We start from the raw sequence: 26,129 nt of genomic DNA, 5'->3' as shown, positions 1-26,129 counted from the left end.
AGTACTGGGTATTGTTCCTTCAGAGTAGTCATTATGCTTGTAATTTTAACCTTATTTACTTTAATTGATTATATCTTTCTTCTCTACTGGAAGGCAAATGCCACAAGAACAAGAATCCATTGCTTCTGCGTACCCTTGTCTTTCCAGCACCAACCACAATGCCTGAATTCATGTCCGAATAATTTCTGGAAGGCACGGAGATTAAAAGTACAGATTCTGGAGCCAAATCTAAGGTCAGTCAAGGTTCCTCTTCTTTAAGTTGATTTGTGTGTGTCACTCTGGACAAGTCACTTGTAATTCCCTCCCCGCCTCCCTTTTTTTTTTAAGACAAAGTTTTGCTCTTGTTGCCCAGGCTGGAGTGCAATGGCCCGATCTCGGCTCACTGTGACCTCCACCTCCCAGGTTCAAGTGATTCTCCTGCCTCAGCCTCCCGAGTAGCTGGAATTACAGGTGTGCACCATCATGCCCGGCTAATTTTTGTATTTTTAGCAGAGATGGGGTTTCACCATGTTGGCCAGGCTGGTCTCAAATTCCCAACTTCAGGTGATCGGCCTGTCTCAGCCTCCCAAAGTGCTAGGATTACAGGCGTGAGCCACCGCGTCTGACCTAATTCCCCTTCTTTAAGTTTATTTATCTGTAAAATGTGGATAACAGCAAAGTTTCTCATGAGGGCTTCATAAGATGCTCTAACTAAAACCCTTAGCACGATGCCTGGAACAGAGAAGGCAGATGTATCCATTACAATTAAGTTTAGCTAAGAGCAACTGAAACCCCAAAATGATATGGCTTAAACAATGCAGAAATGTATGCCTGTCTTAGCCAAAGGGCTCCCACTCGGCTCTTTTTATCTGGTTGCCTCAGCATTTTCAAGATGCAGCTTTCTCTACATGGCACCTAATGACTGTTCAAGCTTCAACCATCAGGTTCTCCCTTTCACCAACAGCAAAGAGGGGAGCTTCCTCATAAGGCTGTTTCCCAGAAGTTGCACACAGCATCTACTCTCAAATCCCATTGGTCCAAACTTAACTTCATGAAGCCACATCAGCCAGAAAGCAGACTGCGAAATGTAGTCTTTATTCCAGATTGTCAGGTGCCCAAGAAAAATGGAGACATAAGAAACAACCTCTATCTCAGCAAGACAGCGAAAAGAGAATCCTTCTGTGAACACTGGGGGTTTTATGTCAAGGAGCATCTCCATAAAAGATGATATGGGAAAAAAAGTCTGCAGAAGCACCATCCACAGCAACTCATCTTATTGCAGTAAGTGACACATAAACGTATTTGTTGAATTTTAAGGAAAACCATTACCATCGCCACACCAAATGTGACCCTTCTTAATCCACAGGACATGCTTCACAGGGAAGCTGTCTAGCTCTGCTCCTGCTCAGGATCCCCCTGACCTCTTTCCCTGCCACGATGGAAGAGGAGCTTTGAGAGGTCCTTGGCATTGTCATTCTCCTATGACTATAGGGGGAATTGCTCTCTGGATATATACAAGGTGCTGACAGCTGCCAAGCTGGACTTCTCAGGAAGCCCCAAGGCAGTCTTCTGACCACAGAATCCCCCTATAGGGCAAATCATGGACAGAGGGACTCCGGCTTTGTTGTACCTGACGCACTGAGGGCATCTCCATCTGTCACTAACCACTGCTTCAGAAACTTAATCTTGCTTCAGAGCTAAAGCCATCCTGTCACTCAGCTCCAATTCACTTCGGAAAAGTTTAAAAAAGGAATCTTTGGCCTCACGGTGAATCCCCAAGTCTTACAGAAAAATGATTCCGCAGCAGTTCAAAGAGAGAAGAGAAGTATTTACTTTTTTTCCCTTTCATGCAGAAGAGAAAGGAGCATTGAGTATTATTTTGATAACAGAAACTAAACTCTAAATAATAGCATCCAAGAGCAATAACCACACACAAACCATATATTTTCTTTCATCTCATGGTAATTGCATATGGAATCACCATCCTTATTATTAAAAGCTTTTATCCAGTGCCAGTAGGTGCCTGGGGCACAAAAGGCGCTGAGTTTTACTAAATCTATATCTATCAGTACATGGGGGAATACATGGAGGTCTCTCCCAAGAACTTAGAAATAAGATTGTCTTCTGACCACTTATCAAAAGGCATCCAGAATTTTAAAGTGCATACTCCTTCCATTTTCTATACAAACATTTCCAGAGCACAAGAATACTTTCTGCAGCCTTGTTTGTAAAAGGATGGAAACTACAGAGATGTCCATCAGGAGAGAAGTCGTTAAGTAAAGCATGACCCATCCCCATGGAAAAATACAATGTAGATACTACCAAATAACGAGCTAGACTTTTCTGCCATGTCAGGGAAAAGTGTTCACCATCTCATGACAAGAAAACAAAGCAAACAAAACAGGCAAACAAGTAAACAAAGCCATCAACATATAACAAACAAGGAGACAAAACAGATGCAGCTTCTGAAGTTAACCAGGGTGGCTTAAGTACTTCCCAGCTCAGCGACTGTGGACAAGTTCTGCATCATCTCTAAACCACAATTTCTTCATCTAATAAAACGAGATAACAACAGGATATCTCATAGGATCTTGTGAGGATTAAACACACCAACTAGTCTAGGAGGCGGTGAGTCAGCATGGTGTGTTAACTAGAGGGATCAGCAGCCGTGTTCACTCTGGATAACTTCTCGTCAGTGTCATCGTACTCTATCAATGACCACATCTTAATCTACTGTATTAATCACACAAAGGGGAGGAGACACAGCCGGCTCTAAGCAGTGGCTCCCGTCTGGCGAATGAGGTTGGCAGTGCGGGAAGGAGGATGATGAGCCGTGGAGAGAGTCTTTATTTTATTTTCATGTATTTGTTAGTTGTCTTTTTTCTTTTACAATGAGCTCATGTTACTGTCATAATAAAGGGTGCTTTTTTTTGGAAGGGGGAGATTCTTTAACAATTGGCCTCTAACAGTTAAACCTGAATAGCATCTTGTAATGGATTAGTACAGAGATCTGCAAAATTCCCCGAGGAGACTCTAAGCCCCAGGACCTGCTGGTAACTTAACTGGAAACAGGAACATGTCTAAAGAAAGAATATGACTACAGATGGGCTGGGGGGTGGGGATGCCACGGAGTCCTAGCAGCTTGGGAGGAAGAGAGACAACAGAGGTAGCAAGGCCATCCAAGCAACAGGCAGGGCCAAGGGAATTGGATCCCTTAGACCCATATTTGCAAATGTGTCCCCCAGGCTCCTCACACAGTATTTGTTCTGTGTTATGGACCGAGTTGTGTTCTCTCTGCGGTGGGCATGTCTTGCTAGCCAGCAAGAACTCAAGCATACCCTGAGAATGACCCTGTGATCTTTGGTGAGTGTTTGTTCAGTGTTCCAAGCCATGGAATGGCCAACCTGGATGTTTACACCATACCTATGAAGAACAACTGGATCCTGGCCCATTCCTTGGAACCCAGGTCATGCAAGGAACCAAGGCCTTTTGTGTTGAGCTAAGGAGACAGGACGTTTGTTTGTTTGTTTGTTTGTTTGTTTGTTTGTTTTTGAGACAGGGTCTTGCCTTGTCACCCAGGCTGGAGTGCAGTGGTGCAATCACAGCTCACTGCAGCCTTGACATCCCAGGCTCAAGCAATCCTCTCACCTCAGCCTCCCTAGTAGCTGGGACCACAGGCACACACCACCACACCCAGCTCATTTTTGTATTTTTTGTAGAGACAGGGTCTCACTGTGTTGCCCAGGCTGGTCTCAAACTCCTGTGCTCAAGTGATCCTCCCACCTCAGCCCCCAAAGTGCTGGGATTACAGATGTGAGCCACCACACCTGACCTTGGAGACAGGATCTTTAAAGAGGTGATTAATTTAAAATGAGGTCATATAGCAAATACCTAAGGTATCCGGGGCTTAAAACCTAGATGACAGGTTGACAGGTGCAGCAAACTACCATGGCATATGTATACATACCTATGTAACAAACCTGCACGTGTATCCCAGAACTTACAAAAAATAAATAAAAATTTAAAAAAAACATTTAAATGAGGTCAAATGGGTGAAATATGATAGCTGTCCTTATAAGAAGAGATTAAGACAGAAACACACAGAGGGAAGACCATGTGAAGACATAGGGAGAACAGAGCCGTCTGCAAGCCAAGGAGAGAGGCCTCAGAAGAAACTAACTTTCCAACTCTAATCTCAGACTTCCAGCTTCCAGAATTGTGAGAAAATATATTTCTGTTGTTTGTCACCCAGTCTCTTGCGTTCTGTTACAGCAGCCTACCAAGCGAATACACTCTGATGGGGATTCTTTTCTCATATGAAAGAATTTTACATTTTCTCTGTGCAAATCCATCAATCTTTCCCTTTTCCCTTTATGGCTTCTGGGTTTTTGTTTTTTTTTAACAATCTTGATTTGAAAGGATTTTGCCATCCCAATATTATTAAGATATATCCGTACTGCCTTCTAATACTCTTAACAATTTTTGTTGTTGTCATTGTTGACGTTCTTGTCTTATGGTGCTTCTTTTGTTTCATTCTTTTTATTTTTTTATAGATACAGGGTCTCACTCTGTCTCCCAGGCTGGAGTGCAGTGGCATGATCACAGCTCACTGCAGCCACCAATTCCCGGGCTCAAGGGATCCTCCCACCTCAGCCTCCCGAGTAACTGGGACTAAAGGCATGCACCACCACGCAGGCTAATTTTTGTATTTTTAGTAGAGATAGGGTTTCACTATGTTGCCCAAGCTGGTCTCAAACCCCTTGACTCAAGTAATCTGCCTGCCCTGGCTTCTCAAAGTGCTGGGAGTATAGATGTGAGCCACCGCGCCTGGCCTTTTGTTTCCTTCTTTACCTGCAATTTATTTCTGTAATTCATGTGTGGTCAGGCTCAAAATTTGGGGTTTTTTTTCCTGGAAGAATAGTATCTTATCTATATTACTGTTTTCCCAGCTTTATTGAGGTATGACTGACAAAAATCTATCATTTTTATAAACGTAAAAGTGTTAAATGATGTTACAGGAGTATATTTTTGACACAAAAAGACGGTCATAATATACTTTCAAGTGAAAGAAGCAAATTATTTTAAAATACACATTTTTGAAATAAATTATGTATACTTTATAAGTATTAAAAATTTATAGAAAAGGCTGGGCACAGTGGCTTATGCCTATAATCCCAGCACTTTGGGAGGCTGAGGCGAGCAGGTCACTTGAGGCCAGGAGTTCAAGACCAGCCTGGGCAAAATCTGCCCTGATAGTACAGGAAAAAGTGAAGCAATAAATAAACTCAGACAGCGAGGAGAAAGGCTTCGTAAGCTTTTCCACTCCAGACCAGGTACTTTGCACCTTATAAAGTCAGGGAGTGTTTGTGTCACAGAGCTTCATAACAAGAGAGTGATGTTACTACTAAAATTCTAGCTAAGTACTACTCATAAGAACACTTTTCTAAAGGCAGTTGTCAATTTTGGTGGGGGTGGCTAAAAAAAAATCTTCACCATGAAATAAGAGGTGGCCGTGATGTCACTGTGTCAGTGAGCAAACACCTGATGTCTCTGCCACCAGCTCCTCTTTACGGGGCCACCACACCACCAAGGCAGCAGCAGGGTCAGCAGCATTTCTAAGCAAGGCAGCAGAGAAGCACTGCTTTCCCTCCTTCATGCTGCCTTGAAATAGCCTAGGCGGAAGGGATTTTTTTTTTTCTCCCTTTCCTTTTAAAGAATACACAGCCCAGGGCAACTCTCCTACCTCAGCTGCCCCACATTGGGAAGGGGTAGCTAAGTCATGCAGTCTCTGAAACTGCCAACGCACAGCAGGGCTCGGAAAATCAGTACCTCTCTCTGAAGTTACCCAACGTGCTGAGACCTTTAAACCAAACGACAGTAAGTAGACATCGCCAAAGTCTTTCATGGAATTAGAAGATGGGTTTACTTCCCTAGAAGCCTCAAAATGTGAGCTGGACACAGTGGTTCATGCCTGTAATCCCAGCCCTTTGGGAGACTGAGGCAAGAAGATCGCTTGAGGCCAGGAGTTCGAGACCAGCCTAAGCAAAAAAGCAAGACCCCATCACTACACAAAAATAAAAATAAAAAATTAGCTGGGCATAGTGGTGCATGTCTGTAGTCCCAGGTACTCAGGAGGCTGAGGCTGGAGGATCACTTGAGCCCAGGAGTTCTAGGCTGCAGTGAGCTATGATTGAGCCACTGTACTCCAGCCTGAGTGACAGAGCAAGACCCTGTCATTAAAAAAAAAAAAAAAAAAGGATAATATGCAAAAGCACAATTGCTGGAAATTAGAAATCACAAAAGTTAACTTTCTGTACAATCTGCTTTTAAATTTTGCCTTTTTCTGAAATAAAATAAGTTTCTGAAGAAGTCTTCAGAATCTTAAAATAAGTAGCAAGAAACCAGGAAAAGAAATCTCTTTATAAAAAGAAGCATTCTAGTACATAGGCCTAATAGTGACTGGATGAGCAATAGGAAATCTTTCTATTTCTACTCCTAGTTTCTCCATCTTAGGGGAAATAAGGAACGAGCCAGACTCCAACCTGCTCCACAGCCAGGATGTGGGGAAGGACCCTAAGGCAAAAAGGATGGTCAGATGGCAGAGGTAAAAATGGAGGATAAAGCCCTGAAGCCGTCAAAAGTCCATAGGAAATTGACCGGGACCTAATCAATGACCCCGGGGCTTAACAAGTCCAAGGTCCTCAGGTTCCCCCAGGAATTCCTGCTGAAGAACCTTCAAGATCCTCCAGGATATAATTTTCTCACACACACACATAAGCTGAAGAAGAAAACATCCTTGTGTGCTAATAAGACTCTCCCAAACAACACACAAGGTGGACAGATATACATATATTTTTAAGTCAAAACACTAGATTGGACAAGGGAATTTTTCTTCTCCGGAACACTGATTTATTTTCCTAAAACGTCTTACAGAAGCAGAAAAAATTAAATCACACTTAATTCTATATTGTGAGCCTCACTTTAAATGAAAAGAATGGCATAAAATCAAAGATTTTCTAGAAATTCTAGGCTATCTAGTTGTTAAATTAAGACTGATCAAATGCCAAATCATTTCTCCCTCTCCACTTGAAGCGAATCCGGGCAGGAAGACTTAATGTGATGAAACTATTTCACTTGCTATTTGAAGAATTCTCTTGTAAGATACACAATTCCTTTAAAATTTTCTAGGCAGCTGCTAGGGGTTGCTAAGGAAGGGATGGAAATAGAAAATATTCTAAATAAATAATTAGTGATTTCTGAGGGGCAGATTCCATAGATACTTTTTTCAGGATTGAACACATCTTAGGTTTAGAGACTGGATACGTTTTTTTTCCCGCATTGCCTCCCTCTCTCTCTTCTTCTCTTCCTTCCGTTCTTCCCCTCTGGGTTAAAGAAAAGATGCAGAATCTTCAAGCAGAGACCTAGACAGGGAGATTTTGAGCTGCTCTGTTTGTGTCCACCTTGGTAGAAAGACAAAACAGAACCTAGGTCCTCTATCTCCATGCAAGCCGGTGGAACCTCACTGTGTCTGTTTTATTCGGTTGTACTTCGGGGAAAGATTGCATTTGAACAGAGGAGTGTCTAGAAACAGACATCTGTTGCTTTGGCAGCAGCATTCATTTCCTGTCTTTGATAACCAGATCCAGGGGCCTCCAGGGAAACTAACTCCTCCCTAGGCTCCAGGGAGGCAGTGCCTCAAGCCTCACACCCCGCTGGCAACAGAAACCGCTTGATGGATGTGTGCATGGCCCCTAAGAACTAATGAGCTACATCGAGGCTTCAAAAAAGACTTCCAGGACAAAGATGGCAAGCTTCTCCACCTATACTTGGGGAAAGAGAATCAGGCTAGCACCCACTTTACAGCCACAAGGAGAGAAGTTTTGAGAACTCAGTCAACCATTTGAGTGGCGACAGAGAATCCAGAAGCAGAGATCTGGTGACATTGTTTAAACACTAATTAAGCCAAAAAAAAAAAAAAAAAGATATCCCCAATTCCTGGGACTTCTCAGACACATGAGCCATTAAATTCCTTTTTTATTTATGCTCGGTTCAGATTTTACCTTGGATTTCTGTGTTATAACCAGAAGAATTCTAGCCAATAGAGTTCTGGAGCTGAAATGAAGTTTTGAATCACCACTGAAAATGATTATCCTTAAAGGTGTTCTAACATATTGTGATTTGGGGCAATTTCTTCCTCCTAGTGGATGAAAAATGGAAGGATGGGAAAAGGGAATCCCAGGAAAATTGAAAAGTCCCAAGGCCAAGAGTTGAAGGTAAACTAAAAGAAGGAAGGAACTTTTGACACAGATACACAGGCTAGTGAGAACCCATAAATACAGAAGAAACTCATTGTTTTGTTCTAAATGAGGAAATCCATGGTTCTCACTGAGGTCAAGAGGTTTCTTGGTTGAAATCGACATGCAATTTTCAAATTCTAAATGGGTAATGTAGCAATTTAATATACGGCATATGTGTTATAATAATATTTCTTAATATTAATTGCTTTAAGATATACTTATGGCAACATGGCATTTTCATTTTTGTCCATATTTAGATAGTCATAAGAATGCTAAGAAGGAAAGAAAAATTCCACCTGCCAAGATTTTTTCTATATCTGAACACAAATGAAGAAATTGGTTCAGAATGGGGAAGAGAAAAAACAAATACACAACTGTATTCCAGTATGTTTTAAACACGGCTTTACACATCTGTTTTGATACTTGCTTATTGTTTACTGAAAGTGAATATTTTATAAAGCCTCTTATTTTATGATATAAGAACAAAATATGCAGGGTTAATCCAGATTGGAAGGAGCAAGGAGCCACTCGTTTTGTATCTCAGGAAATGCCTGACTTTGGACCCAACCTGTGTCCCACAATCACCACCTGGTGGCAGCATACTTAAATAGCAGGGATAGCTGAGTGTTACATAAACATCTTTTAAATTTTGACCCCAGCAACATTAAGGTCATTTTGTGGTACCGGATCAATGACTAGATCCTCTCTCCAGAATAGGGGAATTAAAAAACAGGAAATTAGGATACCAGAAACCTGGGTGGGTGTGGAGTTAACTATGGAATACAGGCATATGTCAATGATGACACTGTTCACCAGCATTTTCCAATAAGTGATGCTCTTACCACTAGCAGGTGAGTCCAGGTGGTACAAGAAAAAGCCACCCTGAGGATAAGATGATTGAGCAGAGACCTGAATGAAGGGAGGACATAAGACATGCAATTATCTAATGCAAAGAAACATTGTAAGTGGTGGAAGCAGCAAGTGCAAAGGCCCTGGGGCAGGGCCATGTTTGACTTCTCAGGTACAGCAAGGAGGCTAGCAAAGCTCAAGCAGAGGAACAAAGAAAATAAGGCAAATGAATGTGGCTGAAGCAGTGAATAGGGGTCAGATCCTTGCCTTTTCTCCAGTTTCTAGAAGCTGCCCGCATTGGCTTGTAGCCTCTTCCTCTATTGCCAAAGCCAGCAACAGTGATTGAGTCCTTCTCATACTACCTTCTGGTTCTCTCTCTGCCTCCCTCTTCCATTTACAATAGTGCCCCCTTATCTACAGAGGATATGCTCCAAGACCCCCAGTGACTTCCTAAAACCATCAATAATACAAAACCCTATAGATACTATGTTATTTCCTATACATACATAGCTATGATAAAGTTAAATTTATAAATTAGGCACAGTAAGAGATTAACAACTCATAATAAGATAGAATTATAACAATATATTATAATAAAAGTTACGTGATTATGGTCTCTCTCTCAAAATATTTTATTTTACTATTCTTACCCTTTCTAAATTGAAAAGTTTTGCCTTTTCACTTAAAAGAAGCACTTCATGGGTTCTCTTTGGCATACCTGAATTACCAGCATCACTACTCTTGCACTCTGGGGCCATCATTAAGTAAAATAAAGGTTACTCACACATAAGCACTGAGATACCACGACAGTCGATCTGATAACCAAGACAGCTGCTGAGTGACTCAAGGATGGGTAGAGTCTACAGGGTGGACATGCTGGACAAAGGGATAATTCACATCCTGGGTGGCACAGAGCAGGACAGCGCAAGATGTCACCACACTACTCAGAATGATGAGCAACTTAAAACCTATGAACATTTATTTCTGAAATTTTCCATTAATATTTTCAGAGCACAGTTAACCATGGGTAACTGAAACCTCAGAAAGTGAAACTGCGGATAAGAGAAGCCTTCTGTATACAGTTCCTTGGAATTACATTGGCTCTAACCAAATAATTCAGGACAATCTCCCGTTTAAAGTCAGTTGGTTCATAATCTTCATTCCATCTGCAACCTAATTCCCCTTTGCCAGCTAATCTAACATATTTGCAGGTTCTAGGGATTAGGATGCAGGCACTTCAGGGAGGTCATTATTCTGTCTAGCACAGAGGGTTAGAAAGCAGGTTAGGCCACCGCACGTTCTCATTCATAAGTGGGAGTCGAACAGTGAGAACACATGGACACAGGGAGGGGAACATCACACACCAGGGCCTGTCGGGGGGTGGGGAGCAAGAGGAGGGAGAGCATTAGGACAAATACCTAATGCATGCCGGGCTTAAAACCTAGATGACGGGTTGATAGGGGCAGCAAACCACCATGGCACATGTTCTGCACGTGTATCCCAGAACTTAAAGTAAAATTTAAAAAACAATTATATTAAAAAAGATTTAAAAAGAAAGCAGGTTAGGGAGACAACTAGAAGGTGGAAAGTTAATACACCAACCTGGGAAACACAGCCTGAAAAGAGAGGATAGGTCAATTGAGAACAAAATGACAGAATCTTCTGGTCACTCCCAAAGCTCAACAACTGTGGGGCAGTTTTAAGAAGCAAGTGTGCCCCGTAGCTCCGTAGGTTTTTATGTTGTTTCAGTATTTTAAAAATGACGTAACAATGATGAATCCGGTGAAAGAGTTACACAGTCTGAGATTGTCCAGGAATTCTCCAGATCTTTACGCAGTCTGCCCTGAGAACGTTTGATATCCGTGCTATAAAATAGTTTCTGTAAATTAAACCTCTTAATCTAACTTTATGATAAGAGTGCTTGTCCTGTATTTCAGGTACTCCCTGGACTGCAACATTCCAGGAAACCAATAACCTGGGGGAATTCATGAAAACGTGCATGGATTAATAACAACTAACATATGCAGACTAAGTCGATCCCAACACACAGTCACTATTCTACCCTTGCAAAATCACTGTGGAGTTAGCAGAGGTTGTTATTCCCATTTGAGAGATGAGAAAACAAAGGCTCTACACACCAGTCTATGCGCACAAAACAAGTCCCACAAGGTGCAGAACTCAGACTCAAATCCTTAATTTCTGATTCCACCTTCAGCTTCCTTTTCTTTTATTCAATTATTTTTATTTTTATTTTTGGGGGGGATGGAAACTGGCTTCATCACCAGGCTGGAGTGTAGTGGTGCGATCTCAGCTCACTGCAACCTCCGCCTCTGGGTTCAAGCAATTTTCCTACTTCAGCCTCCCGAGTAGCTGGGACTACAGGTGCGTGCCACCACGCCTAGCTAATTTTTTGTATTTTTAGTAGAGATGGGGTTTCACCGTGTTAGCCAGGGTGGTCTCAACCTCCTGACCTTGTGGTCTGCCTGCCTCGGCCTCCCAAAGTGCTGGGATTACAGGCGTGAGCCACCGCAGCCAGCCCAGCTTCCTTTTCAAAATACCACAGAGCTCCAAGCAATCAAACTGTCCTATGACAGAGGTGCCCATGTAGTTTGACTCAAATATTTCCTCATCTCCAGGGGCTTCCAAATTTCTAACCCTCTGCAGAAGCTTTAACCTGGAGGGGATGGTGTGCGGACACCTCTAGGAGGTAACAAAAGTCAAACGGGGGCCCCTGTGTCATGGCCTGATTATTACATGGCAATTAGATAATTTTGATAATACATCCAGAGAAAGACAATCCAACTACTCATGGAGCATAATGATCTATCAGGAATAATCCGTGCTCATCTCCTACAACTGTGCTACAGCAACAGAGGCCAGGAATAGTAGGAAGGCACCCAGGGCCAGGTGCGGTGGCTCACAGGTAATCCCAGCACCTTGGCAAGCCTCAGCTGTAGGATTATTTGAGTGCAGGAGTTTAAGACTAGCCTGGGCAACCAACAGAGCAAGATGTCTTCTCTACAATTTTTTTTTTTTTGAGATGGAGTTTTGCTCTTGTTGCCCAGGCTGGAGTGTGATGGCATGATCTCAGCTCACTGCAACATCTGCCTTCTGGGTTCAAGCGATTCTCCTGCCTCAGCCTCCTGAGTAGCTGGGATTACAGGCACCTGTCACCACGCTTGGCTAATTTTTTGTGTTTTTAGTACAGACAGGGTTTCACCATGTTGGCCAGGCTGGTCTCGAACTCCTGACCTCAGGTGATCCACCTGCCTCGGCCTCCCAAAGCAATTTTTTTAAAAATTAGCCAGGCACAGTGGAGCACCTATATAGTCCAGCTACTAGAGGCAGGAGATCACTTGAGCCCGGGAGTTCAAAGCTGCTGTGAGCTATGATCATGACACTGTACTCCAGGCTGGGCAACAGAGTGAGACACCATCTCTAAAAATAAATAAATAAGACATCCAGCTCAGGACATCCTGTTATGGGAGCTCAGGAATGTCACTTGCCCTTCCAAAGTCTCAATCTCTCTATCTGTAAGAAAACATCTACTTCATGAGGCCACTGTGAGGAATAAATGAAATAATGTTGTGTGCTATAGGAACCTTTGGGGGAGACTAGCTAGCCCACACAGCTTATTTGAGTGGGTTTCTCTTTCTGCACCCAAAATAGGCTTGCAAAAAAAGAGTATGTGAAAAAGCTGAGAACAATTCTTAGCTACACTTCCCAAGAAATGTGAGGGTTCTTTCTTTCCAGAAGACTGGAGTATCGTACATACAAGGTCCTCTTTTTGTTCATGAATCCACTGATTTATCATTGGTGATTAATAAATCACCATGTATTGAGCATCTACTCTCTGCCAGGCACTGTTCTGGGCTCTGGCTTGAAACAAAATGGACAAGATCGATTTCTGGTCCTATGCAGTTTACCTTCTAGTGAGGGGGAGATAAGTAATGAGGATAACTTTGGAGAGCAATAGATGTGCTGAAGAAAATAAAACAGCATAACAAGCTCAGAAGTGGAAGAAGTTATTTAAATTAGGTAGTCAGGAAAGGCCTTTTAGAGGAGCTGAAATTTCAGCCAACACCTAAAGGAAAGATAAGGAGATACCAGTAGTTTAGGGATCTGGGGACAGAATATTCCAGGAGGAGGGAAAAGAGAATAAAATGGCCCTAAAGGGGGAATAAGCTTGGCATAGTCCCTGAACAGAAAGAAAACCACTTCCACTGTTTACTGTGAGGGCAAGACTCCTGCAGCAGCCTGTCCATCTGCACACTGGAACTAAAAGCAGGGAAATGCTGACGCTTATTATGTACTCCCATGAGGCTGGAAGACACCACTTCCAGTGGAAATGAACTCTGAGACAAATAAAGGTAAGAACGTATGCTTGAGGCCATACACCTAGGTTTGAATCCCAACTCCACAGTTTGAGCGAGTGACTTACCAGCACTGTGCCTCAGTTCCCTCGCCTGTAAGGCGTGGGTAATATCAGTGCCTATCTCACGAGGTGCCAGTGAAGCCTAAAGGAATTCAATACTCGGAGCCAACCCTGGCACACGTGATACAATATCATCTACCACCAGTGCTGCCACTCCCACGGCGACTGTTATTCCATCAGATTCGAACCTCCATCTCCCCCTCCCATCCTAAAATAACCATGGTTTGTCTCTGATTCACTTTTTGCTATGTGGCAACATGAGTGCATCCACATTGACTAATGTGCACCAGCTCAACTCTTTTTTTTTTGTTTGTTTGTTTTGAGACAGACTCTTGCTCTGTCACCAGGCTGGCTGGAGTACAGTGGTGCAATCTCGGCTCAATGCAACCTCTGCATCCCGGGTTCAGGCGATTCTCCTGCCTCAGCCTCCTGAGTAGCAGGGATTACAGGCACGCATCACCAGGCCCAGCTAATTTTTGTATTTTTAGTAGAGACAGGGTTTCACCATGTGAGCCAGGATGGTCTCGATCTCTTGACCCTGTGATCCACCTGCCTCAGGCTCCCAAAGTGCTGGGATTACAGTTGTGAGCCACCGCGCTCAACTCTTAAGAGTTGAGTTGAGCCACCAGCTCAACTCTTAATCCACTCCTTGGGCATGGTTCTTCTACCCCTGAATTGGGGGTGTAAGGCAGTCAGCCCCTCTGCAAGGGATTATAATAGTTTATGAATCTAAACAGTGACAGTTATTTTGCCACCCTTTCCTCTGTCAAATAAAATGTGCAAAGGAAGGATATCCCATATATGAAGTACATTTTGGTCAAGTTTATATAAACAATATTTTCAGATCACCCTCAAACACATCTGATCTCAATTTAGGCAGCAATGACTTAGACAAACAAACAAACAAGAATGGGAAAGAAAAGGGAGACAGGAAAGGGGAGGAGGAGGGAAGGAAAAGAAAGAAATGCCACCCTAGAGAAGGATGTCTCTCCATTTACACCTGTCCTCTCCAGCGCCCCTTAGTAGAGTATTGATATTTTGTTTTTACAAGTCTCTTGCAATTTTTGCTAAATTTATTCCTAGTTATTTTGTCTCTCTGGTTGGTTCTATACACACAGTATTTTTTCCCATTATATTTTCACAATGGGTGGCATAGGCATATAGGAAATCTATAAATTATACATTGTTTTTTCCTTACCAGCCACCTTAATGAATTCTATTATTATTTCCAATAGACTCATAGGAAGATTGGTAATCTTAGGTTTTCCAAAAAGAAAAAGTTAAAATTACTTTGCAAATAGTAATAATTCTACCTCCCCCCTTTCTCCTTTTGCTTTTCTAATTGTATTATCTAATAAGTCCTGAACAATGGTTAAATAATAGTAACAGTAATGAGCACTTCGGGCTGGTTCTGGATTTAGTGGAAATGCTTCTAGTGTTAAACCACTAAAGATGATGCTGGCTTTAGGTATGACCCTATTTTAATAGCAGGTTGTTCTGAAAATCAGAAATAGATATTTCTTTTTATAAGACATCTTTTCAGCATCCATAAAATAAATCACAAATTTTTCTCATTTGCCTGTATTAACAATAAATCACATTATTACATTCCCCAAGATTGAACCATCCTTCCATTCTTAGAATAAATCCCATTCTGTCAAGACTGATAACACCTTTCAATGTGATCATTTACATGTCCATTTCTCCACTCTGTGAGTTCTTTCAGATCGCTGGCCATGATTGGTTCATGTTTCAGCCAAGCACATAGCACATGGTTGATAATACATGTTTAATGAATAAATACATGAATGAATAACTAAATAACAGCTGCACAGAATTAATAACTAAATAACAAGTCCCCAAACACCCTCTGCACCTCCCTCCAGTCTCTCTAATCCCTCCAGTGGATTAGAGAGATCATATGCCTGGCCGGGGATGGATCTTTATATACTTAACGTACATCTGGCTTAACTGGCCCCCACTTTTCTAAAAATAGCACCCTTGAATCCCTCTTTCTCTATGGGGAAACTATTTCATGTGGCTGCAATGGGGAAATTACATGGAACGGTTTCCCCGTAAAGAATAGAGAACCCTGCTTCTCTACTCTTACCACCACCCCAAGCCAAAGGGCTAGCTACATCTCCTAGGCCTGATTAGAATCCCACACAATTATTGCTCTAGGAATAGGGCACAGGAGCCAACCTGGGCCCAAGGCATCTCTAGGAATTTCCTACAGAAGTTCTTAAGAAAAACTGTTTCCAAAAAGATTAATAAACATAAAATATGTTTGTCTAGGAATGCTTCTTACCATCTTGCCTAAACTGTGGTGAGACAGCCTGTCTGAGAATGAAGCCAGGTAGAGACAAACATGGCAAAGAATGGAAAGAGACAGGGGCCTAGTGACATCATTTGAGCCCCTGGATCCAGTTTTTCCTGAAACCAAGTTATCCCCAGACTTCTCAATCACGTAAGGCAATCAAATGTCTTTTGTTGTTTACAACAGTGTAAGTTCCATTTCTGTCATTTGCAACTGAAAAAAAATATTGTCTAATTCACATGTTGCATTGTTTCCTTGTATATTCTTAAATAAGGTTGAAAAAAAAATGTTTAAGGCAAGTAAGTCCTAAGTAGTGAGTACAAACAGCAACAACAAAAAAGCCAACCACCTTCTTTTAATTAATGGCAAGATGGGCTGAAAAGCTCCCTTAGTGAATTATAATTTCAGAATGCAATTCCCAAGACAGTTATAGAGGAGCTTGTTAAACTGCAAAAACCAATGAAATCAGGAGATTACTTGAACGGGGCGGTGGTTCAATCCGTTCCAGAGAGATCATCCATTATGCAAAACCAAAACCCTTAAAACTTTCTGACAAACAACCCTAGCAATCTTTCATTCATCTAAAGTCTCGAGGCCTCTCTCCTGACTTGATTTAAAAGTGAAAATGCCTGGTATGATTTTCAAAAATAAAAAATAAAAATAAATAAATCATGTTAGGATGTCTAGAGAACACCGGTGAAAGCAGCCAAATCTCAAAATAGAGGGTTTTGCAGGGTCTTGGGGAGCAATCCTGCATTCCCAAATGCCTTCGTTTCTGCAGAAGCACCAAAGGCAAACAGGCTCCTGGCATCCTAAATGCCTCTGAACTTACCCGGGGCAAGTGGCATCCATTCCTACTGGAGGCTCAAGAGAATGTCAGCGTGGAAGTCCACAGAGCCTGTCCACCTCCTTACCGCATTTCTTTTGTGGAGAATTCTGGCTGCAGTTACCTCATGAAATCATACTTTTTTTCCTCCTTCAGCTCAAGTTACAATAGACCAAATTCTGGAATCCGGTTCTGATTATTCTCTGGAGAGCTACTTAAGAGCTGCTTCAGGGTTTAAAATCCCTCATTCAGACATAATCTTGAAATAAAAGACTATATTTAAATGAAAAATGCATTACAGCTTTCTCTTTAGGGCCTTCAGTACTGATGGGCAGGATAAAGGAAGGCATTGAAGGAAAATGAAGGAGAAGAGTAAGAGAGAAAAGAAAAATGGGAAACAGAGGAAAGAAGAGGAGAGAGACATTTACTCTGTCACAAGCTCTACATAAGGCACTTTAAATGCCATTTCGTGTCATCCTCACGTAATCCTTTGGCAGCGGGTAATATTGAGCTCATTCTGCAGATGGAGAAATTGAGGCTTAGCTATATTAAGTAATTTGTCCAATAGATTCTGGCTCAGACATACAAAACATGCTCCAAACCATGTTGCTTCTATTCCACAGCTTCCTCTTTCTGAAGAGTCTAATACAGAAATGTGTTCTGGAACCAAAGTCTTTTCGTAGGTGAATGGACCCTATGGAGTTAAAACACCTTCATCACCTAAGAAACAGAGATTAATATAAGTAACCTGTTGTCCAATAAAACTAGTATGTGGCAAAGCCAAGCCTGGAATCCAGTTTTTCTAACTCTAAGATCTTAATCCGCCTGAGCGTAATCTATTTTATAAGTGCAAGTTATCGATATAGATCAAATACAAGCACTCCTGATTAACGAGTGAAAAATTGAGAATTTCCCCAGTTTCAAGAGAACGTTAATTGAGAACACAGCGGAATGTATTTGCGAATTTTCTTTTTTCTGCCTCAATGTTCTTGTTTATATCAGGCTTTTGTGGATGCTGCAATATATCCGGGAGGTATTTCCCCCATGCTGTTACAAAATCTGTAAAGGAAGAAAAAGAAAAAACCCTACACTAAAATAGCACATGTAAGCCACGATTCTGACCACTGCACAGGGTACACAGGGTATGGGCATATCCGTTGTTTTCTGAAATGAGTTTAAACCAGAGATCACAAACTGGTAGCCAGCTGGCTGTATCCAGCCCACAGATGTATTTTGTTTGTCCCACAATGTTGGCCCCCACTGGGCTTTTAAGAAACTTAAATCTGTTGCCAATATTAAAAATCAAAAGATTTCAAATCAAAATCTGGATTCCCAGTTTCTCTTACAAAGTGGAAGATCTCATAACCCCAATGCCACATTTGCACATGGGGAAAAAAGTAGCTAGACTGCAGCAGTGGCTTCCCCTTCAGCCAGAGCACAGGCAGGCACTTTAGCTTCTCTCCACCTAGTCTACCTCGCTCATTTATACGACCTGCCTGAGCCCTGAAGTTGTGTGACCTTCAGTTTAAAAGGGTAAGGATGCACACTGCAAAGCCAATCATTATTGGGGTTTTCCCCAACCATCCCAAATAACAGCCTCTTTGGACAATATTATGACAGCTGTGATAGAAAGTAGAGCATACAAGAGACTAAACTGATTTGAGAAATGGACAGACTCGGTAGCTGAGACTCTATTTGGATTTCTGCTCTAGGATACTCATTTTGTCTAGAAAATACATTCACTTTTATTATTTCATTTATTCCTCCCAACAATCCAAAAGGAAGCAATTACCCTCAGATAAACAACAGAAGCTAAGTGATGTCAAATAAGTTATTCAACCAAGATCATCCAATTCATAAGTCTCAAAGCCACGTTTTGAACCCGGATTTGTCCAGCAACAAAAACAGTGCTTTTAGAATCAAGAAAGGACACTCTGTAGGGCCACGAAACTTGTTTCCACCCCAGGGCCTTGGCACTGGCTGTTCCCTCCAAGTGGAGACCTCTCCACCCAGATCTTCACATGGGAGGGTCTTACTCTGTTACTGCATTTACATCACCTCCAAAGAGAGGTTTTCCCTAATCATTCTACTTAATATAACTCATATGTTGTCCTGGCCTCGTGGTACATGCCCGTATCCCAGCACTTTGGGAGGCTGAGAACAGCGGATTCCTTGAGGCCAGGAGTTTGAGACCAGCCTGGGCAGCAAAGTGAGACCCCTGTCTTTAAAAAAAATTTTTCAAATAATAATAACCAACATGCACACACACATTCCCCAATTACTTTCCAGGACTTTGCTACTCAAAGTGAGATCCAGACAGTAGCAGCAGCAGCATCATCTAGCAACCTTGTAGAAATGTGGACTCCTGGGCCGGGCACGGTGGCTCATGCCTCTCTAATCCCAGCACTTTGGGAGGCCTCTAATCCCAGCACTTTGGGAGGCCGAGGCAGGCAGATCACAAAGTCAAGCGATCGAGACCATCCTGGCCAACATGGTGAAACCCTGTCTCTACTAAAGATACAAAAATTTGCTGGACGTGGTGGTGCGCACCTGTAGTCCCAGCTACTCAGGAGGCTGAGACAGGATAATCGCTTGAAGCAGAGATCACACCACTGCACTCCAGCCTGGCAACAGAGCGAGACCCCGTCTCAAAAAAAAAAAGAAAAGAAAGACGAAATGTGGACTCCCAGGCTCCTCTTCAGACTGGCTGAATCCAAATCTACATGTTAACAAGATCCCTAGATGATCCTAAAGTTTACAAAGCACTACACCACACAGGTGCTGCCCAGTAGAAATATGTGAGTCACAAGTGTACTTTTAAATTTTCTAGTAGCCACATTGAAAAGGTAAAAAGAGGTGGACTTAATTGCAAGATGTTTTACTTGATATGAGTATAATTTCAACATGTAAGCAATCTAAAATTATTATTGAGTAATTTAGTATTCTGTGTATCTTACACTTACAGCACATTTCAATTTGGACATTTTACCTATTCAATAGCCACATACAGACAGTAGCTACCATACTGGACAAAACAGCTCTGGGCCATCCATTATTTTATTTTTCTTTGTAGTCTTTATCACCACCAGAATTTGTATTACATACTATTTGGCTCTTTGTCTGCTGTCTCCACAACCCTCCCACTAAAATGTTAGTTCCAGGAGAACAGGTGCTTCATCTATCTTATTCACCATTTTATCCCCAGTACCTAATACAGTACACGGCATATGGTAGATATTTTTTAAATAATTGAATGAATGAACACAGGGTATATGCTTCCTAGTACTTTATGTGTGGCAGTGTGGTACAAGGGAAGAAATCAGCCCTTTGAAATTAGACAGCAGATTCAAATCTCAGCAGAGGCACTGAACAGCCAAGTGACCCTGAGTTAATCATTTACCCTCTCGGAGCCACATGTAAAGTGGAAATGCTGCTACATATCTCACCATATCATCAAAACGCTCAAATGAAATAACAGGTCTATAATTGTAGGTAGCACCAATTGCCACAATAGCAGGCATTCGGTAAACACCAATGAAATTCCATCCTTCTCCATTCTCTCCCCAGTTGCCACATGCAAAATATGCTGCTGAGCACTGACCATTTTCCTCTGGGTAGCACAAGCGTGACTTTGTAGAGCATTTTCCTGAGTTACTTTCCCCTAGCCAATGGAATGTGTGTATTCACTGTTGACACTGAAGACAACTTAAAACCATGGAAGAGCTCCCAGGTACTCGGGAGGCTGAGGCAGGAGAATCGCTTGAATCCGGGAGGCGGAGGTTGCAGTGAGCCGAGATTGCGCCACTGCACTCCAGCCTGGGCGACAGAGCAAGACTCCATCTCAAAAGAAAAAAAAAAACAAACAAACCATGGACAATCACTTCCCATTGCCCTGGGGCTGAATGGTTTCCAGTGTAAAGTGGTCATGGTTACTGCATGCTCTGCAAACCATGAGAGAGCAAACAGCTCATGTTGTCTCTGTCACCTTGATGAGTTCTGCAGTGGCAGCCAGTTGGCCTGGCCCGAGGTCCCATCCCTTAGAAGAGTTTAAAGTCTCTGCCTAGACAGCTTGTAATCAGCTCATTCTGAAAAGTGCATTGTGGCTTTGCCTTTTTTTGGAAAGGGAGAGGGAAGAGGGCATGGAGGGTTAATCTCACCCAATTTATTAATCACTGGCCTGTGTCAATCCACCAAGTGAGACTCGCTTCCCCGTAGATTTTAACACATGCATCCCAATCCATTAGTCTATCTTGCCCTGAAAATCTGATGCACACGTTCTAATCTCAGATGTATTTTTATATCACATTAGATCAACAGCATAGGAGGAAAGCAAAACCCGGATTTAGAGATAACTGGAGTGACACTGAGGAACTGAACCTGCTAGGGCTGTTGAGTTGAATATGAGAAAACCCCAAGCCAGCTGTGCAGAGAGCAGCCCCAATTTCTTCTTGGCTCTCCCTCTTGCTGAAAACACAAAAACCAGAAACACGTGCAGAATTCATAGGCTACTGGAAGCACATTTAAACAAAATAACAATAAATAAACAGGGGAAAAATTAAAACCTTTAATTAACCTGTGGATCTCTAATCAGTCAAATAGATCCCAGATAGCATACCTGTTATAGGAAGGAACTATACTGTTTAGGTACAGATACCACCATTTAAAAGATGAAGAGTTGGACTAGGAAACCAGGAGAAAGAGTTTCTGATACTGGAATCAATGCCACTGATCAGTGCCATCTGATACAAAATCAATGCCACTGTTTCCTTTTCTACAATACAGTGAGAATGCTGCCCCTCTTCCTATACGGGAGTGAGAGAGGAGTCTGAAGAGATAGATGGAACTGATGAAAATTTCACAAATGCCTCAAAGCACCGCTGTCTGTGGTAAGGCTGGAGAGTGGTCCAAAGCAGTCCCAGCACACTCAGATCCTGTGGGTCCAACGGGTCTTCCCAAAAGCAGAGCTGGGGGCTAATGATCTCCTCTATGTTAGACAGACATGTATTGGCAGGAAGCTTGTTCCTAAGAGAATTTTGTGTCCAGTGCTTTCAATCAGCACCCCTGGACTAGATGCTGGGGTGGGGATGAAGGACACAGAGATACCACACGGTCCCCTTAAGTGAGGACCAGGGGAATCTTGTTCTATCCACACCTCTTCACTTTAACAGTTCTGTGAGTGGCTACCAAATATGACACTGAGTCCCAAATACCACAAGCACTGGTTGGGAGCAGAAGGCTGGGCATACCACAGCGCTGGAATAACATAATCAGGAGCCACGTCAAACAAAGTAGTTTCTATACCTTCTCTTCCTAACATCAGCATAAAGGAATCTAGGAAAATCTGGCATCTTCTATTCTTTCATTCGGAAAACTCTCCAGACCCAGTGATAGGACTTCCTGATACACATGCCACCACACATCCTTCATTAACTTTATTTTAAGTCACCCAAATAAAACACCCCCGGCCCTCTGTTTCCAGCTGCCACAAACCCAAACACCTCAGATCTTGGAAAGATTTGATCTTTCTGCCTCCCTGAAGGGCCATTTGACAATTCTCATAATTCTAAAATTAGAATTGGAAAAAAAAAAACACGCAATTACCCTCATAAGGCCAAAGCTACTCCACAGAAGAAACCAGAACATTCCTACAACCAGCAATTAAACAACTAAAACCTTCCCAGACATCGTGCCCCTTCTTTATTTTGCTGTTGCTGCATTAATCATCCTAACACCTTTTTAATTATAATCACAAACTGGAAGCCATGGCTTCTGATGTTATAAATACTGATTTTCCAGTTAAATTAGGCATTTGCTGTTTTATGTTTTGATAGGAAGGGGCTGTTTGAAGCCTCCTAAAATACTGCAATTAGTTCTCTCTGTTGAAACAGACAAGACGTTAACAGACACATTTGCTGCTTCCCTGTAATGTGCTGGAATGTTTATGACTAAGTGTACTTCTCTCAAGCTTTTAAAGCATAAGGCATATTTTTAAAAGTGGAAGAAATCAATCATAATGCACACATTTATTATATATTTCTTTAGTTAAGTTATTTCTAAAACTTTCCCAGGCTGTAATTTAAACCTAGAAAGCACATCTCCTCAACGGGCAGGCAACCTGTCAGGAAACAATCTTGATTTTACCTATTGGCTCTGCTAAGATGATAACATCACTTCAGCTGACAAAGGCTGTGTTTCTGTTTGACATTTGCAATTAATTACCGAAATGCAATGGAGATGCAGCCAGCCATGCAGATCTGTTTCCCAGAAAGATATAAAACAGGAGGAAAGAGAGAAAGAGAAAAAACAAAGGCGAAGGACGTTTGCGTTTGGGGGCATCTGCACCAGTGCCGTTTAAAATGTTATGGCTGGCAGGAAAGCTGGATTATTCATTTATTTTACCTGCACTTAACTTTCTAGTCCTCTCTCCTCCCTTTCTCTCACCACCGGCAGACGGTGGGAAAGGAGGGAGATGAACATCTCACAAGACAGAAGCTCCAATCTGTTGCGAAGGAGGCGGAGATTAGACAGGGCACGGTCTGGGGCATAAAAACTCTCAGGGCACCAACTGTCATGCAGACATTGAGGCTTCTGGTGCAAAATCAACTCCGTGCTCATTCAGCCAAGGGGGATGGAAAGTTACGGAGGTGGGAGGCATCCTTTCTTTACTAGAAAGCCAAAACGCCAGCATGATCTTTGTAACTGTTCCCTATTCATTTTGCTCTGACCTTAACACACTAAAGTTGAATTCCAGCCACGCAAATGCGTTTGAGGGTGATTTTAAGAGATTCCAGGGGATCTCAAATCCCCTTAGTCAATTTAGCCACCCTGTCTCACTCCTCAAAGTCCTCAGCCCAGAATCCCAGAACCCCGCAAGAGCCTGGTTTCGAAAACACCCAGCAGGCACGAGGGCTGGGGGTTCCCAGGCTTGGAGCTGGGCAGATTCAGACAGCACCTCCTTGGATGAGGAGCGCGGGAGGCAGGGCAGGGTGACACCTCCTCCCCTCGCCCTGAAATAAAGTGACCTTTCGCTGGAGTCCAGCCCTCTCAGCCGATCCCCCTGAGCAACGCCGCCAGGGTTTGCAGAGCCCTCGCGGGGGCTTGGGCCTCTCGGGACGGTGCCTGGATGCTCGAAGGGCGTGGAAAGCCGCGGCTTCCCCTCCGCGTCTCCCCCGCGCGTCTCCACCAGCCCGCGGAGCCCAGGGTCCTACCTGTACCACTCCAACCCCTTTTCGTAGTTCCTGTCGAAGAAGTGCGGCTCTACGCCCACCGCCCGCACGTCCGGGTGCACGCGGATCGCCTCCAGCAGCGCGCGGGTCCCTCCTTTCTTGACCCCGATGATGAGCGCCTGTGGCAGCTTCTTCTCCCCATAGTCGGGGGTGCTGACGGCGCCGCCCCTCTCGCTGCTCCCGTTGGCCGCTCTCCGGCCTGCGAGATCCTCGTCGGTGGTGCTGGACTCCTGCGCTTCCCTCTCCGGCAGCGCGCTCTGAGCCGTGATCATCTCGCTGGGGGCCAGCGGGGTCCGGAGCCAGGCGTCCCGGGCGCCTCCGCCGCCGCTCGGCAGCCCCCAGCCGTCCGTCCCGGGGGCGGCTGGCTGCTCTGGGGACTCGGGCGGCTCCCCGTGGCTCGCGTTGTCCAGCGGCGGCGGCGCGGGTGGCTGCGAGGGGGCGCCGAGGCGCACGGGGGGAGGCAGCAGAGAGGGTGGCGGCGGGCTCGGCGGGGGCTCGGCGGCGGTGCCCGGCGACTCCTGCAGCGCCAGGGGGAATTGCAGGGAGCCCGAGCCGCCCAGGAGGCTGTAGCACAGGTAGGTGACAGACAGGGACAAGGTGCACATAAAAAGCAGCTTGCGCGCCGGCGGCCCCTTAGCAGAGGCGCCGGGCGGCGGCGGCGCGGCCAGAGGTGGAGGCGGAGGCGGAGGCGGAGGAGGTGCGGGCCACCGGGCCATCGCGGCTCCCGGCTCGCGGCGGCGGCGGCGGCGGCGGCAGCCCCCGGCGCTGCCCGGACATGGTTTCAGCCGCCGCCCCCGCCGCCGCCGCCGCCGCCGCCGCTGCCCAGCCGCCCCGGCTGCATGAAGCGACGCCGCTGCGCCCCCGGCCCTGGCCGCTGTCCCGCTGCGCCAGGGGGGAGCCCGGCCGCATGGCCCCCCGCCCCACGCTGCCCGCCGAGTCCGGGTGGCCCCCCCACCACCGCCCCCCCCTCAGCCTCAGGCAAGGGGACCGAGGGGGGCGCGCGGACCCGCCGGCGGCACCTGCTCCGTCTGCAGCGCCCCCGCTTCCCCGGCTCCGCCGCGGCTTCTGCTTCAGCCTCTGCCGCCGCCGCCGCGCGCTGTTGCAGCCCCGAGTTCCTTCCCCGCTGCTAACTTTCTGCCGGGAGAGAGGAGAGGCGCGGAGGGGAGGAGGAGGGGGCCGGGCGCGCGCCCGGCGCCGCCGAGGGAAGGGGGGTGCGCCTCGCGCGCGCCTGCGAAGGGGGGCGCGGGAGCGGAGGCGTGCGCTGGGGCTGGGGCACCCGGGAGAACGGAGATCGTACCCCCCAGCCCCCCAGCACGCACGCACTTGGGGTGTTCCCCACCCCACCTCGCTTACTCCCCTCCCTTGGGAGCTCGGGACGCCGTGTTCTCCATTCCTTTGCCCCAGTACTTTTAGAGAGGTAAAGCTCAACGCCTGCCTCCGGTGCCGCGCACCGGGAGCTGGAAGACAGCGGGTGACGAAGCTCTCGCTTCCGCTTTTCCTCTGGGACTCCAACTCAGCCCATCCCCGACCCTCCCTTCTCTCGCCCGGGATATCCTCCTGCCTTCGGCCCAGGAGTGAATCCTTTTCTACAACCGCTTTCCCATCCCAACTTCCATCTTTCCAGCCACCGCCCCCCGCCCCCCATCTTCTCTTGAAGCTCCTGATGGGTGGAGCTTTGACACAAGCCCCCAGGTTTCCCAGCCCCAGAGCTTTTCCCTCTGTCCCATCACCAGGTGACAACACTTTCTGCTTCAAGAGATGAGGCTGCCCCTCCTCGACACCCTTAATCACAGGTGCACACACCTGCGCCTCTTCGGGGGCATTGCCACTAACGGAGTTCATGGTTTCCTGGACTGAAATAGTGTGGGACCACTGTCGCTCTGAACACCTAATAAGCGGAGACAAGCTGGGTTGCAGGGTGTCTGTGCATCGGCTCGCTGAAATTTTTTAAGTGTATTTTCTTTGCAGAGAGATCTCCACCCCTCACCTTCCTCTCCTGGGGGAACATGGTAAACATCAGAAGGCTTTGGAAGATTCACAACTAGACTTTGCTTCCTGTTGCATTTTGCTCAGGGAAGTGAGGGAAATGGGAGAAAGAGACAGAGTGATCAACTGAGGCACTCCAACAAACTCAGCTTTCTGCAACCGGGGCTGGCTCTGCACAGAGCTCTGCCAGGTGCCTCCTGGGGGTGGCTCTAGT

General features: G+C 44.9%; 1 protein-coding gene across 1 annotated transcript in view; it reads right to left on the bottom strand.

The window, feature by feature from the left end:
* The window catches only part of HS3ST4 (heparan sulfate-glucosamine 3-sulfotransferase 4), a 441,326-nt gene extending 416,231 nt beyond the window's left edge, over positions 1 to 25,095 (bottom strand). The window contains exon 1 of the mRNA XM_016929664.2: positions 23,912 to 25,095. Within this exon, the coding sequence (XP_016785153.2) occupies positions 23,912 to 24,645 (734 nt within the window). The 5' untranslated portion in view covers positions 24,646 to 25,095. The remainder of the gene's footprint in view (positions 1 to 23,911) is intronic.
* Between the last annotated feature and the right edge of the window lie 1,034 nt (positions 25,096 to 26,129).

This window comes from Pan troglodytes, chromosome 18 (assembly GCF_028858775.2).
Source record: "Pan troglodytes isolate AG18354 chromosome 18, NHGRI_mPanTro3-v2.0_pri, whole genome shotgun sequence".
NCBI lineage: Eukaryota > Metazoa > Chordata > Mammalia > Primates > Hominidae > Pan > Pan troglodytes.
Note: the sequence above shows the minus strand (reverse complement) of the source record. Positions and strands in the feature narration are given on the sequence as shown.